Source organism: Aquarana catesbeiana, linkage group LG02, assembly GCF_042186555.1.
Source record: "Aquarana catesbeiana isolate 2022-GZ linkage group LG02, ASM4218655v1, whole genome shotgun sequence".
NCBI classification, from domain to species: Eukaryota; Metazoa; Chordata; class Amphibia; order Anura; family Ranidae; genus Aquarana; species Aquarana catesbeiana.
Window position 1 is genome coordinate 552,789,068 of NC_133325.1, and position 16,120 is coordinate 552,805,187.

General features: G+C 42.8%; 1 protein-coding gene across 1 annotated transcript in view; it reads right to left on the minus strand.

The window, feature by feature from the left end:
• Nucleotides 1-16,120, minus strand: part of CIAO3 (cytosolic iron-sulfur assembly component 3) — a 67,055-nt gene that overhangs the window by 46,964 nt on the left and 3,971 nt on the right. Inside the window, exons 2-4 of the mRNA XM_073615951.1 lie at nt 15,880-15,975; nt 3,018-3,161; nt 1,236-1,368 (exon numbers count right to left, since the gene is read on the minus strand). Of these exons, the coding sequence (XP_073472052.1) occupies nt 1,236-1,368; nt 3,018-3,161; nt 15,880-15,975 (373 nt within the window). The remainder of the gene's footprint in view (nt 1-1,235; nt 1,369-3,017; nt 3,162-15,879; nt 15,976-16,120) is intronic.

Sequence of the window (16,120 nt, forward strand, 5' to 3'; positions counted from 1 at the left end):
ACACTATTGGAGCTTTCTCTCTCTCCCACCATTTTTATCTCTTGCCCCTCGTCCTCCCCCCCCCCCCTTGCGGAGGTGACCAGGCCATATGAGGACTTGGATGTGGAGTCTTATTCAGATGACCTATTTGGTGGAGCATAGGACCCCCTAGTGGTGGATATCGATATAACGGAATTTCTTCTTATTGGGTTTATGCTGGTACTTCAGGCAGTCAAACTTATAGTGGAACGGAGGACCCCCTGGTGGTAGAAGTTGGAATAACGGAACTGATCCCCATTTGTTTCTTTTTTTTTTTTACAAATTTGTTTTTTTATTTGTTTTGATAGAAAGTAATTTACAGGTTCAGATATTACAAATGCATCCATAGACAAATCTCTTTTACAAAATATAAAAGAAAGTGCAATAGCCCAACGGGGGCCAACTGTTATAGTTATACATCATATTTACCAAATTCCTCAACGGAGGAATGAAGTATACCACTGGTCACATAAGGGTAATGAGTGTGGACCTCGTAGGGCATCACAACCTAAAATCACAATGCTATATACAGCAGGGATATTTCCATGAATCCCCATTTGTTTCTACATGCTGATTTATCAAGATATGAAGGTGAGGGTTCTGTGAGCTCATTTTTTGGATTTAAACTTCTCCCTGTCCACCGTTTTGCTGGAACTTCTTATACACGATTTCCTTCTTTTGGACATTTTTAGTTGATTTAATTAAGAGATTAACATCACCTTGAATCATATGCCCCGTGATTGATTTATCTATTTTTGGACTTATTAATTTTTTGCACTTGCACTGTTGTTTTTTAATTATTGTATTAGTTATACATAAGGTTCATTAATTTATTTAGGGAAGAATCTCTTTTATATATTTCTGCTGTAGCGCGGGATCACGTTATGATTATGCTTGGGATTACACAGCTTATCGATTAACTGTGGGAAACAGGTTGGCGATTAATCATCCTAATAAATAACTGTAAGAAACAACATAGGTTGGGGACTAATCATCTTATCAAATAACTGTTTTGCTTATAACAACCAATCGCTATTCACAAAATATGGCAATATGAATAGGATAGCAACATGGCAAAAGACAAAGAAAAACATTGGGAGTGACAAAATTGGTTTGAACCATGGGGTGGGGGCTTTGTACATTTAGAAATAAATACTTCATTCTTTTATAGGTTAAAAAAAATATCCAGTGAAAAAATTACAGTTGAAGCAGCTTACCTAGTGCTTTGAAAAAGGAAGTCAGTTTTTTAGCAGTTTCTGGGATATTTAGGTTAAACTTAGCAGCCAAAGAGGCCCGAGACTGTGGTGAGATGGACACTACCACCAGCTTTTGCTGAGAGGGATCTTCTATCTGATCAGGAAGAAAAAGAAACAAGTAGTAACAATATTTGTGTATTGAAAGCAAGCCAAGATAAAAGTATCCATATATCAACACAGTAATGCTTCCAGAAATTTCTTGGGGTGACCATTCAGTAAACTCAATTCTCCCTACTGATGTGACCATTTTGAGCATAGGTAGCGATAAAACAGATGATGTTTGGTTTAACAAACTAGCAATGAATGCTTGCTAGAGACTAATGTGCTCAGTGCTAGTCACAGATTTTCAAGTATGAAGATGTTCATCAAAACACCAAAAATCCCAAAATATGTTTGAGTCAGGGTGTGACATCAAACCTTTGGTAAATATAACAAGAATAGTACAGTGGGTTCCTCAAGATGCGCTTTTTCTTACTCTCTTAAGCTGGTTTCTTCAGGGCCCCATATTTCATTAAACAGGGTAACTTCATGTTCCTTGCAGATCTCAAAGCCTCTTTTGGTGCTTTCTGGACAAGCAGATTAGCCCCACTGAGGCATGCTCATTCTCTTGCATATTCGATCTTACAACTCTATACCTCCATATATAAAGGCTTTGGAAAACACGGCATAACTATTATAGAAATCAATCCACTTGTGTAAAGAAGAAATATGGAACACCAAAATCTAAAAAAAGTAGTGGTAAGTCCAAAATCTTTGTGACACTGTCCAAATGAATATTTATAATGTACTGTATTCTACAATGTTTACACCTGGTTTCTGTTAACGTGGCTCTGCCTTTATGAAAAAATATAGACATGGATGATAGATCATTATCTAAGAATCTATCTGATCTATTTGTACATATGTTGCCATCTTTTTTGTAAATCTGTATCCAATGTGTAGTTATGATTTCTGATAGACATGTATCCAAATTTTGTATGCACTAGGATTGTTATTTTTAAACTACAGGCTAGTAAATGATTATTCCCTGGTTTATCGTGAATAATCATGACATATATTTTTCTATATTTTGTGGTTGGTTTATACTTTGTTTGCATGTGCTGATATGCTCTTTTTTTTTATAGAGTTGGTTTTTGTTTGATCACACCATATTCTGGTGGTGATCAACACTGCAACAAAATAGGATTTTGTATTCGAGGATCACCAATCTAATATAAAGTTAGGCAATAGATTATTTGTAAATAGTGTTAATTGTGGGCCTTTACCACAGTGTATCTGATCCTCCGAGCTCAATAAAGTGCACGGTTTTGAAGTTCTCTTGGCAAAATCACAGGAGAAATAAATAGGATTATGCGCTTCTCTCCTGTTGGCAGCATCTAAGGCCAGAAAATGACAGGAGAAATAAATAGGATTATGCGCTTCTGTCCTGTTGGCAGCATCTAAGGCCAGAAAATGACAAAAACATAGCCCATGTACATGTAATTTTTAAAATTAAATTTTAAACTAAGTTTGTTGTTATGAGAGATATATTATGGCTACAATGGCTGACCTGAAAATTCTAGTTGCCTGATTGTCTCTAGCTCCAGTACTGCTTGATACACTGACCAAGAACAAGCATGCAAATAAAGAATGTTAGTGTGAAGTTAGAATTCTGAAATTGCATACTAGACCTAGGTGGGTGCCAAAACTACTGTATCAGCATAACAGCCACAGTACAGGCTTCATCAAAGCTAAAATGATTACTTTGTTCTGGGCTAGAATCTTGTACAATTCTTCATGGCTTTGCTGGGTGATCAAGATGCTTTCTGCAGAGGTGACACAGCCACTACAGGCCAGGCAATCGTTCAATGTAATCTTTGCTTTTTCTAGCTTTTGGGAAGCTCCGTCCTACATAAGGGAAAAAAAAAAAAAAAAAAAGTTATTAATAGCCCTTTAGCATAAAAATATTTGAAACTCATTTTTATTACCAATGCTAAGTTTACATTGGTGCAATTGCAGACATTGCTTGCGATTTCACAGCATTCCCGCGCACATCACATGCGATGTATGTGTGGTGTGATTTCAGTCACAAGTTTGTGTGGCTGAAATCGCATTGCATCCGCACCAAAATAGTGCAGGACCCTTTTTTCCCCCCGCACCTGAATCGCATCACATGGGTGTTCACACCCATATGATGCGATTTAGGCAATCGCACTGCGTTTTGCAATCTGTTTTTGGGGTGTTAAGGAATTGACACCACCACAGATCGCATGGACGCCATGAGATTGCAATGCAAAGTGAAATGTCAGTACAAGCTTGCAAAAAACCCAAGCTTGAACTGTCACTTCACTTCCCTTTCAATAGAGTTACTAGCAGCTGGTCCTGGCAGTGCTGAGAATCAACTGAGATTCACCAAGAGAGGGGCTTTCTTCAAGGACAACTTCTGGATCTGATTGCTTTGTATGTGTTGATGTGATTGGAGTTCACGGGCAGCAGCAAGGAGGCTCAATACCTGAAGTGATCAATGTGATTGGAGTTCACGGACAGCTTATAAGAAGAAGGAATATTCTAAGGAGCGTTTCAGAAGATTTATCATTTTCAAAGGCTTTTTTAAAAAACCTATAAAAAGGTGAGGGCACAACCGGTGGAGGGAGCACAAGGATTATAAAACAATGCACTTATCGGTGGATGATTGAGGAGAGAGCCATATATTTCTATAATATATAATGGACTGGCACAATATTTCTAATATTGTTTGATTTATAAAAGGACATTATATGAAAAATTTGCACACTGCACTTTATTATTAACTATATTGTTTGATTTATTTAAGGACACTTTGGAAAATTTATATATTGCACTTATTTAGTATTGTATACATATTCTTAGTTTTATTTAGTGCTGCACTTATTCTGATTTTACTTTTAAATATAACTACAGACATTAAGGAACTGGTAGTTATTACCGCTATTTGGTTTTTTTTTTTAAATATATATACACAGTATATAACAACAACAATAATAATAATAATAATAATATTAATAATGGGCTGCTCAGTCTAAAATACCTAGGTCTATTTTTTTGTCCCAGTTCGGGCCTGGCGTTAACATATTCTGTTGTGCTTTACACAAAACAGAGCTTGCTACTAAATCTAGTTTACAGTACGCTGTCCCTACTACAGTTTTACATATATCCTTTGGGCAGTTCTTCTATACTATCCAGTATATTTTTGATTGCTGAAGAAAACCAGAAAATCTATGAAAACCATAGTTACATAGTTACATAGTTACATAGTAGGTGAGGTTGAAAAAAGACACAAGTCCATCAAGTCCAACCTATGTGTGATTATGTGTCAGTATTACATTGTATATCCCTGTATGTTGCGGTCATTCAGGTGCTTATGTTACAAAACCAGAAAATATAAAACACTATGCAGATACTCCCACTGGTGGAATCGAACTTAAACATTGAAGTTAAAAGGTAGATGTTAAAAGGGAAAATTTAGAATTATGCCTAAGCAGTACCCTAAAAAATATACTTTTTGGTCTGGAATTGCTCCTTAAAAGGAGCAGTGCACTTCGTAGTATGTAAATGTATCTAGTCACTTTTGTACCTACAGAGAGGGAAAAAAGTATTTGATCCCCTGCTGATTTTGTACGTTTGCCCACTGACAAGGAAATGATCAGTCTATAATTTTAATGGTAGCTTTATTTTAACCGAGAAAGACAGAAAAAAAAAACGCATTACAAAAAGTTAAATTGATTTGCATTTTTTTTTTTTTAATTCAGAAAAGTTTTTATTTTTGTCATAAAAAGGAAAATTACAAATTACAGAAGTACATTGTAAACAAATATGTCGTAATATCTTTAGATTGTACATTAATGAAAGTATTATGCCCGGTTGTTGGGCCTTGCACAGAGCTTAGGTAAGATATTTTAACGTTATAGTTAAATGGGTGTGTTCCGTCAAAGCCAGTTACATTGAATGCAGATTTAGTGAGGGTTAACAGAAAATGAGAATATAAAAAGGAAAAAGGAGTATGATGTACTCTGTGAAAACCATAAAGAATAACAGTACTTTTCCCAGAATGTATAAATATATTTGTATTCAGTGCTATTACTCATGTCTCGATTTTTTGTTCCTTTTGTTGCCGTCTTACCCATGGTGTATATGCAGAGCTAGTTTGTCTTGTTGTGTTAGTTTAGCTTGGTCATGTTGTAGTTTCTTAGCGTGAGTGGTCAGAGGGGGGGTTGGTCCCCAGGTTACCCTGTCACCTATTTTGTTCTTAAGTACAAGTGTCAGATGACTGTGTCCATTTGTCCCATATTTGCTCGTATTTCAGAGGGCAACCTCTGTGTATATAGATCAATTTTTTATAGGGTAGTGTATTGTTAACTTCAGCCAGCCAGTGTGAGAGCTCAGGGGGATTAGGTCTCATCCAAGTTCTAGCGATGACTTTTCGAGCGGAAAAAAGTGTTTCATGTACGAAGACCTTTTGGAATTTGTTTATTTCGGGGTCTGTTAGAATACCTAGGAGGCAGAGCTTGGGCTGCAGTGTTACAGGGGAACCCATTGTGTCGTGGAGGAATCTCACCACCTGTACCCAATACGCTTGGATCTGGGGGCACTGCCATAATAGATGGAAAAAAGTTCCAGTGGCTTGGTTGCAGATTGTGCACAGCGTGGACCGATCTCCCCTGTACCTGGATATTTTTAATGGTGTAAGGTATGCTTTGTGGATCATGAACAGTTGAGTCAAACGGTCTGACAGTCTGGGGGATACTAGTTTGCATGCGTCTAGAGCATCGCTCCATTCATCGTCTGTCAGTGTGCCTACTTCGCTTTCCCACCTTGTTTTCAGGGCGTAGGCCAATGAAGTAGCCTGTGGTATCGTTAGCATTGAGTAGAATTGAGAGATTAGTTTTTTTGGGTCGGGGCATTTCAATGCTTCCATTAATGAGTTGTTTACCATATGACATTCCCCGGAGGGGAACTGTGCGTAAAATGCGTGACGTAGTTGTATGTACCTGAAAAGCATTTGGTTTGGGAGTGTGTATTCAGTTTTTAGTTTATTAAACGTTTTTAGCCTGTCGTTGTGTACGATGTGGGATAGATAAAAGATCCCTCTGGAGCTCCACTGTTCACTGTCCGGTAACAACTCAAATTCAGGGAGATTTGAATTATGCCACAGAGGAGTGAACTCATTAATTATCGGTAGTTGGAGTTTGTGCATGGACAGGTTCCATATTTTGGTATAGTGATAGAGTAGCGTTTTGTGGTTAGTGTTCCTATCTGCCCCTGTGGTTTTCCCCGTTATTACAGTTAGTGGATCTTGTGATGTCTGGGACCACCTTGGACATAATAGGTATAGGAATCTTTCCCTATCTGTCTTATCCACATGGAATAGCTGGGATAGCTGTGCTGCGATATAATAAACATTGAAGTCTGGTACAGCCATTCCCGCCAAGTCCGTGGGGTTTTTAAGTTTCTGCCAGGCGATTTTATGTCTGTTATTGCCCCATATGAATGTTTTTATGATGGCTTCCATCAGTTTGAAATGTCTAAGCACTAGATATATTGGCGAGTGCCAAATCATGTAGAGAATTTTAGGCAGGAGGACCATTTTGGTCAGGTTAATTCGTCCCATTACTCCCAGCGGGAGACGGGTCCACACCTGCGTTTTGTGCTTGAGCATTGCAAACAGCGGCATTATGTTGAGTGCCTCGTAATCCGCTGGGTCTTTTGTGGTGTTAATACCCAAGTATTTTATGGTGTCTACTCTCTGCAGGGGTAGTTCGGCCCTGTCCCTGGGTTGTGGGAAACTGTCAAGAGGTAATATCTGGGATTTGTCCCAGTTGATCCTGAGGCCGGAGAACCTGCCGAATCGTTCTATAAGGTCCAATGCAAGGGGTAAGGAGCTCTCAGAGTCATCTAGGTATAGCAGAGTGTCGTCTGCGTAAGTGCTGATTTTTTCGGTCACATCTCCCCTGCTAAGCCCTTTAATTTTGGGGTGCGCCCGAACGGCCACGGCCAGGGGCTCTGCCGCCAATGCATAAAGCAGAGGCGACAGAGGACACCCCTGCCTCGTGCCCCTAGTTAACAGGAATTGGTTAGAGGGCCATCCATTCGCTAGTACCTTTGCTGATGGTGTCTGGTACAAGAGTTGCACCCATCTTATAAATTTTGGGCCAAAGCCGAATCCGTCCAGGCACCTCCACAGGTATACCCATTCCACAGAATCGAACGCCTTGGCAGTATCCAAGGCGACGATTATTCTAGACCCTACGTTGTCATGTGCAGCCTGCAGGTTTATAAACAGTCTTCTAAGGTTAAAGGATGTGTTTCTGCCTGGCATAAACCCCGCTTGATCGCTATGTATTAAGGAGAGGATTACCTTATTGAGTCGGATGGCTAAAATTTTTGCGAGTATTTTAATATCTACCTGTAGTAGAGATATGGGGCGGTAGGACTCTGGAATAAGTGGATCCTTCCCAGGTTTGGGGATCAATACTATGGTGGCCTCTCTCATGGATGCTGGTAGTTTAGAGTCTTTAAATATGGCCTCATATAGCTGTAGTAGTCTAGGGATCAGTATGTCTGGGTACGTGGAGTAGAACTCCACTGGTAAGCCGTCCGAGCCTGGGGACTTCGAGGTCGGGAGCTCTGCCAGGGCTACCGATATCTCGTCTGTTGTCAGTGGGGCTTCTAATTCCTCAACTTGTTCCGCAGAGAGCCGGGGAAGTGCCAGCTCTCCCAGGAATAGTTCCATTGGGGTGGTGTCCTGTGGGGCTGTTGCTGTGTATAGCTTATGGAAGAACTCTCCAAAGATTTCTGTAACTTTATGTGGTTCTGTTTCTATAGCTCCACTGGATGAACGCAGTGAGATTACCACGGGGGGTCTGTCCTCGCCATGTATCAAATATGCGAGGAGTTTTCCTGCCCGTTCTCCGTGCTCGAACGACCTTTGTCTATGGAAAAAAAGTTTTCTTTTAGACTTTTCGTAGTGTAGTTGTGTCAGTACTCTTGAATAAAGTTTAAGGTTGTCAGCTCTGTCTGCGGTGGGAGCCTCGAGAAATGTCTTTTCAGCATCCCGGAGACTCTCCTCCGCCCTGATTATGACCGACTCTGACGCTCTTTTAAGGTTGTTAATTCTGTTGGTTAGTATCATGCGTGCGTGTTTCTTGAAGGCCTCCCACACTACCTGAACCGGGGCAGATCCCTCATTAATAGAAAAATAGTTTTCCCATTCCGTTGAGAGGTCATCCTCCTCGGGCAGTAATGTCAGCCAGAAAGGGTTTAACCTCCACGACATTGGAGGGCGACTTTGGGGAACGGTGAGTATGGCCCAGCAGGGGCAATGATCTGACAGGGACCTAGGGGAGAAGTCCGCGTCCGACAGTCTAGGGAGGAGCACTCTAGACACCAATATGAGGTCTATTCGGGACATGGCTCGGTGGGATGTGGAAAAACAGGAAAACCGCTTGTCAGCAGGGTTCCTGAACCTCCATGTATCCACTAGGTTAAAGTCAGATAAAAGTCTGGCGAATCTTGTGGGGTGTGACGTTACTGGTTCTATAGTGGACGTGTTAAGTCTGTCCATGGCTGGGTCTAGTACATTATTAAAGTCGCCGAGCCACACAGCAGGAGTGCCGGGGTGCAGGGCCATAAAGTCAAACCCAGCAGCCAGGACACCCGCGCTGAACGGTGGCGGCACGTAAAACGCCATAATGAGAAACACATCTCCGTGTATCTTTGCTTTTAACAAGACATACCTGCCCAGTGGGTCGACTACTGAGTCCTGGAGCTCGAAGTGAGTGCCCTTAGCGATTAAGATTGAAACTCCCCTAGATAGTGTGGTGTGAGTTGAATGGTACGCCCATCCAATCCACGGTCTCTTAAGCACTCTATGTGCGAGACCTTCGGCGTGTGTTTCCACCAAAGCCACCACGTCAGCTCTCTGTTTTTTAAGGATTGAGAACACCGCCGACCGTTTTATAGGCTCCCTGAGCCCACGGATATTCCAGGTGGTAAATTTTAAGCTAGCCATTTGGATGTGTGTGAGTGGTATCGAACCCCAGGACTCAGGTCTCTCCCCCCCCTCCCGAACAACCTAATACATGCATCAAGAAACATGACCGTTAGTAAGATCACCATGAGGTTAGTGTAATAGCAATTGAGTAATTTAGGCATTGGGTATAGTGGTAGAACATTCGAAAATCTAATAACCCCTTCCCCCCTCCCCGCTCTGCACCTACCAAACCTGGTGCGAGCTTCAATCCCGAACTGCCAACTGGGCATAAACATTGTCCCACCTGTGGAGAAATGGTTAGAGCTTAAACATGGAAGGGTGGCAATTGCCATGCTGGGGGTACCAACAGGTTCGGGAGGCCCGAATCGCTTGCACAGCGTTGCAAAAAATAGTGTGCTCCATTTCAGATGGTAAACTGTGTTGCGTAGGGCGAAAATACGCTGTATGTCGTTGCGCATTTTAGGACTTTACTCGCCACTCGTGGTGAGTGTCTTGTAGACATTGCTAAACTCCGCCGGTTACCTGTGTGGACGCTGTTAAGGTGGGTATGGGAAAGTGGCTGAGGAGTGTCTCGGTGATGTGATGCAGTAGGACACCCGCCGGGCAGCCGCCTCGGGTGATATGTGGTGAGAGTTCCCGCGGTGTATTATCATCAAAATGGTCGTGGAGGGATGTGTGTCTGCGACGTTCGTTGCAGGCCAGTCGTGGACTGTATCGTTTAGGGATATTCCGTTCCCTGCAGAGTTGATGAGGAGTTGTCCGTCGCTGGAGAATAGTGAGGAGAGTGAAAGGGAGGTGTGGAGGCGGGCAGTTCATCTCGTGTTTTGAATGAATTTTTCAAGTTGGGGTTCAATCTGTGGAAAGGGGCTGAGTGAATGAGGATGGAGGGTCTGTAGGGGTCACAGGGGTGTATAGAGGAATGTGAGTGACGATAGGACTTATCCATGATTTTCCCTCTGATCCAGCCAGGCGATGGCGGCCTCTGGATCCTCGAAAAAGTGTGCTCTGTCCTCTCCCTCTACACGGAGGCGGGCCGGGAAGAGCATGGCATACTTGATATTTTTGATGCGGAGGCGCCGCTTGACCTCCATAAATGTGCGCCTTTTCCGCTGCACCTCTGCGGAGAAGTCCGGGTAGATCGCAATCATTTTGTTTCCCAGAGGGATATTTCCTTTCATTCTGCTGAGGCGGAGTATGGCATCCCTATCCCTGTAGTTCAGGAACTTCGCAATAAACGTGCGTGGAGGGGCTCCGGGTGGTGGCGGCCTGCCCGACATGCGGTGCGCCCGCTCCACCACAAATGTTGGGGAAAAGGATTCTCTGCCATATGTGTCGCAGAGTAGATTTTCAAGGAACGTGGGGGGGTCTTTCCCCTCCGATCCCTCGGGGAGACCCACAAATCTAAGGTTGCATCGCCTGAGGCGATTCTCGATGTCGTCCTGCTTCAGGATCAATTGATTCACCTGGTGCTGCAGCTCGGATGCCACATTCTGCAAGGGGGGGAGGGAATCCTCCACACTGCTCAGCCTGTTCTCTGTCTCAGTGACCCTTCCTTTTAATTTTTGAAAGTCCTGCCTTACCAGAGAGATGTCCACCTTGACCTCTTCTATCCGGGCTGTGAGGGATGTCTGGCATGTTGTTATAGCTTCCTGGCATGATGAAATCGCCTCCAGCACCCTCGCTGTGTCAGTCTCAGCAGGAGATCCTTCTTCTGTCGCGGCGGCGCCATCTTGGCTGGAGGGGTCCGTGCCTTGTCGGCGGTATTGTTCAAGTTTTGCAGCCGCTGCGGATGTCTTTTTGGTGGGTGACATGTCCCCTGTAGGCTGCCGGTTCGGCGGTGATGTGTTGAGGGTAAAAGTAAGCCGTTTGGCGGTCTCAGGATGTTAAAAACGGATAATGGCCGGCGGAGCTCTGTCTATGTGCGTCCTACTGCATGCCGCTCCAGGCCACGCCCCCCCTTGATTTGCATTTTAATGAGTGAAATAAGTATTTGACCCCTTCGCAAAACATGACTTAGTACTTGGTGGCAAAACCCTTGTTGGCAATCACAGAAGTCAGACGTTTCAAACCACCAGGTTTGCCCACATCTCAGGAGGGATTTTGTCCCACTCTTTTGCAGATCCTCTCCAAGTCATTAAGGTTTGGAGGCTGATGTTTGGTAACTCGATCTAAAGATAGTTTTCTATTAAAGATACATTAATAACTTAGTTTATTCAGCATGAAATGTAGCTTACTTATGTAGCATTAAGCTGTATATTCTGCAATATTTACATTTTTGGTAAACTCATTCAATGAATCCAAGCTCTGCAAGCTGAGATAACATGCACTGCATTGATGCATTCACACAATTTCACAGTAACCATGAGTTAAACCAAAGTTCAGGAATATTCCTTTATCCCATTGTTTTGCAAATCTATGTACACTTCAAACTGTATGATTGAATCGGTTCTGATTTCACGGTTTTTCTAACCTGACAGCTTATTCTAAATAGGAAACCTTAATTTTATTTGCAAATATTAAAGATTCTAACTACCAGCAAGAATAAGTCCTTGTATTAAAAGAGGACCTGTCAGTTCAGATACATTATGACAGCGCCTGTGGCACGTCCCTCACTTCGTTGTGTCACTGCCGCATCACCAGCCGTCCCATTCAAGTGAATGGGAGCCTTTTTACTAGTGATTTAAATAATTACGTATATTGTGATTTAAATCGACTTGATTTAAATCAAATCCACCCTGCTTGGCTGTGTGTTTTAGGTCATTGTCATGCTGGAATACCCAACCACGACTCACTTTCTATGCCCTGGCTGAGGGAAGGAGGTTCTCACCCAAGATTTAACAGTACATGGCTCCGTCCATCGTCCCTTTTATGCGGTGACGTTTTCCTGTCCCCTTAGCAGAAGAACACCCTAAAGTATAAAGTTTCCACCTCCATGTTTGACAGTGGGGATGGTGTTTTTGGGGTCATAGGCAGCATTTCTCCTCCTCCAAAATAGGCGAGGTGAGGCCAAAGAGCTCAATTTTGGTCTCATCTAACCACAACACTTTCACCCAGTTCTCCTCTGAACCAGATGTTCATTAGCAAACTCCAGACAGGTCTGTACATGTGCTTTCTTGAGCAGGGGGACCTTGCGGACGCTGCAGGATTTCAGTCTTTCGTGGCGTAGTGCAGCGACGGCGAACCTTTGCACCCCAGATGTTTTGGAACTACATTTCCCATAATGCTCAACTACACTTCAGAGTGCATGAGCATCATGGCAAATGTAGTTCCAAAACATCTGGTGTACCAAGGTTCACCATCACTGGCGTAGTGTGTTACCAATTGTTTTCTTGGTGACTATGGTCCCAGCTGCCTTGAGATCATGGACAAGATTCTCCCATGTAGTTCTGGGCTGATTCCTCACTGTTCTTCATGATCATTGAAACTCCACAAGGTGAGATCTTGCATGGAGCCCCAGACCTAGGGAGATTGACATTTTGTGTTTCTGCCATTTGGGAATAATCGCACCAATTGTTGTCACTCTCTCACCAAGCTGCTTGACGATGGTCTTGTAGCCCATTCCAGCCTTGTGTAGGTCTAAAATCTTGTCCCAGACATCCTTGGACAGCTCTTTGGTCTTGGCCATGGTGGAGAGATCGGACTCTAAATGATTGACTGCTTCTGTGGACAGGTGTGTTTTATACAGGTAACAAGCTGAGATTAGGAGCGCTCCCTTTAAGAGAGTGCTCCTAATCTCAGCTTATTACCTGTATAGAAGACAGCTGGGAGCCAGAAATCTTGCTGATTGATAGGGGATCAAATACTTATTTCACTCATTAAAATGCAAATCAATTTATAACTTTTTGAAATGAGTTTTTCTGGATTTTTTTGTTGTTATTCTGTCTCTCACTGTTAAAAAATAAACCTACAATTTAAATTACAGACTGATCATTACTTTATCGGTGGGCAAATGTACAAAATCAGCAGGGGATCAAATACTTTTTTCCCCACTGCACAAGCTTCACAGCCATGTATCTGCAGTGTGAGACTGCTGTCTCTGACCACTAGTCTTAGAAGATTTGGAGTGAATTTGGTGATATCACTGCTGCTGTGGTCATTGTTCTCCTTGCTGGAAGCTGTGACATGAGGAAACAAAGCCATGCCCCTACCAGGATGGCCACTTTCACACAAAGACACAATGCAGAATAAGGCAGTGTGGGGTTGAATAACTAAAACTTGAGTGCAAAATCTGGTGCAGCTCGGCATAGAAATCAATTAACTTCCAGGTTTTTTTGTCAAAGCTTAAAGTTGTTGTAAATTTCCGATTGTGACTTTTACCTATAGGTAAAGCTAGAATAAGGCTTACCTATAGGTAGTGGAAATATCTCCTAAACGGTGTTTGTTGTACACTGCGCCGATGTCATCAGCGCATGCGCTGTGAAGAAACGACTCTCCGTGCCATTTCTGCACTCGCAAGTGCCATGACTGATGGCTCCTGATGTCACGCGGCTCTGGCTAGGGTTTACTTCCTCTTTAATTGAACAAACTGAAGTTAGAAGCCGATTGGCTATCATGCACAGCTGCACCAGATTTTGCACTCTCCAGTTTTAGCAAATCAACCTCTGTAATTCAGTATTGGGCAAAAGAACAGCTGCAAGGGGTTCCTTTGGCCTCTGCCTGTGTTTTTGTAGGCACAGTTTCCACCGTTCAGTTCCCCTGTTCAGGTTAATGAATTAAAGTGAACCAGTGGGGAAATTTAAATTAAAAGCAAAATTACCTATTCACAAAATAACCTTTTGCTGAGGATTCTAACGCTGGGATTGCCTAGAGCCCTCTCCAATCAGCTTTTCAGATAGCAACTAGAAAAGTGGGATGGTGCAGGGGCATGGCTAACCTCAAATCTGCACAGATGGATGAACAATGAAGGAATCTTCATGGTGTTGAAGTCAGAAGCTCAACAGCATGAGGTATATGCTGAAAATGTAGCCTGCAACTGAGCTGTGTGGTTTGGTTTTTACACAGGTTTGATATAAAGTGACTGCATCACCACCTTGAACTAAATGCTGCAAAAGAACTTTTGGAGCTATTGAATCTTCTGCATTAGGTAAGAGATACCTGGTCCCTTGTCATTACTGTGTTCTTAGACAGTGGGACAAGGCTCTCTCTTTTTCAATCTGTCATAAATGCTACTGCCAGTCCCATCCACCCTACAAATAGCTCGCTGTCCACCAACCCTCTGCCAAATCTCTCCACTGGCTTTTGATTGCCCAAAATTTAAAAAAAAAAAATTAAATATAGGAGCAATCTACAACAAGCTACATCACCATCCTCAAAACATAAACCAAAATGTACAATTTGCTTCTCCCAAGACCTCCCTCTTTCTCCCCCCCCCCCCTGAACAGTATACACAGACATATTGACATTACATTATAGGTAGTCACTTCAGAAGACCTTCTTCTCTAACTTCCTTGTCACCTCCTCCCATGCCCACCTTCAGGACTGGAGAGAGCCTCTCCCATCCGCTGGAATTCCTTATCCCAGTATGTCCTGCTATCTCCCACTCGGTCTCATCAGAGCCCTCTCAACTCTCTTGCATTGAATTGTATTGTAACTCTACTGTTGGTGCTACAGAACACCTATATAATAATAAAGATCGGGAGGGGGTGGTTGAAGCAGACTGGGGAGGAAATCTGTCATCTGCTGGAGGAGGGTGAAAGGGTGTAGTCGATTGTCAAGGAACTGCCTAACAGTGAGACTTAGGAGTGGTTACTGTAGAGGAGTGTTGAGGTAGTCAGGATGGATGGGGTGTCTGTGAGCAGGGGGTTTTGAGGCAATCAATGAGTGAAGTCTATCAGCAGGCGAGAGGGTGTGGAGCAGCTGTGGAGGGATGCCTAAAAAAAATTTGAGTGTTTTCCTTGTAAACACGATGATTATAGGGTACGTAGCACTTTTTAAATTAGTGTGGCACGTAAAGGCTAAGTTCACCTTTTGGGAAAAACGAATAAATGCACATATTTCTGCAGAAAAATAAAATGTGCATTATTTATTTCCTACAGGAGCCTGGAAATCATTGCACCTGTGATCAGCAGATCACAGGCGCAATGCCAGGCTCCTGCAGGCTCTCGGTATAGCTGTCTGCCCGTACTTCCCGTACGAGCAGACAGTTACTGAAGAGCAGGAGGATAAATTCATTATGAGAGCGCTCACCGGTGCTCTGAGTTCACTGAAAACTACAAGCTGTCTGCCACAATGGCACATGGTAGTTGTAGTTCATTCAGAGAACCCTGTGAATGAAAGATGCGGCTGTGTGGGCAGAGGGGGTGACAGCGGGTATGGGGAGATAAACCCCTGCCCACTGTCAGAGGGACCATCATGAGGGTGGGGACAGCTGGAGCATATTACACCCTAAATATGGGTGTAACATTCTCCCAAAGGTGAACTTATCCTTTAATATTGCTCAATACAAATGCTAAGAAATATAATTGTACATTATGCTGTAATCTCCAAAAGCATAGGTGTAAACCAGAAAAACACACAAGCTGCGATTATTCGATTTTCTATTAGTTTACTGTTGCCTTGCTAAACAGACCTGTATTGTTTCAGTCAAACTCAGCTCACCTCATTAACCTGGAAATAGCTCCCATCGTCTTCAATTCGGATCTTGGCTGCTGCTTTTCCAGGTTTCTTCTCAACCTTAACTGGTTTAATGCAATCCTATAGAGAAACACAAACAATAGTGTTTTTTTTTTTTTTTTGACAATTAAAAATATGTTGTGTCTGCCGCTGAAGCATTTGAATATAGTGTTCAAATATATACACAAATACAATTATTTCCCAAAGTGAACTTGAATAGCCAGTG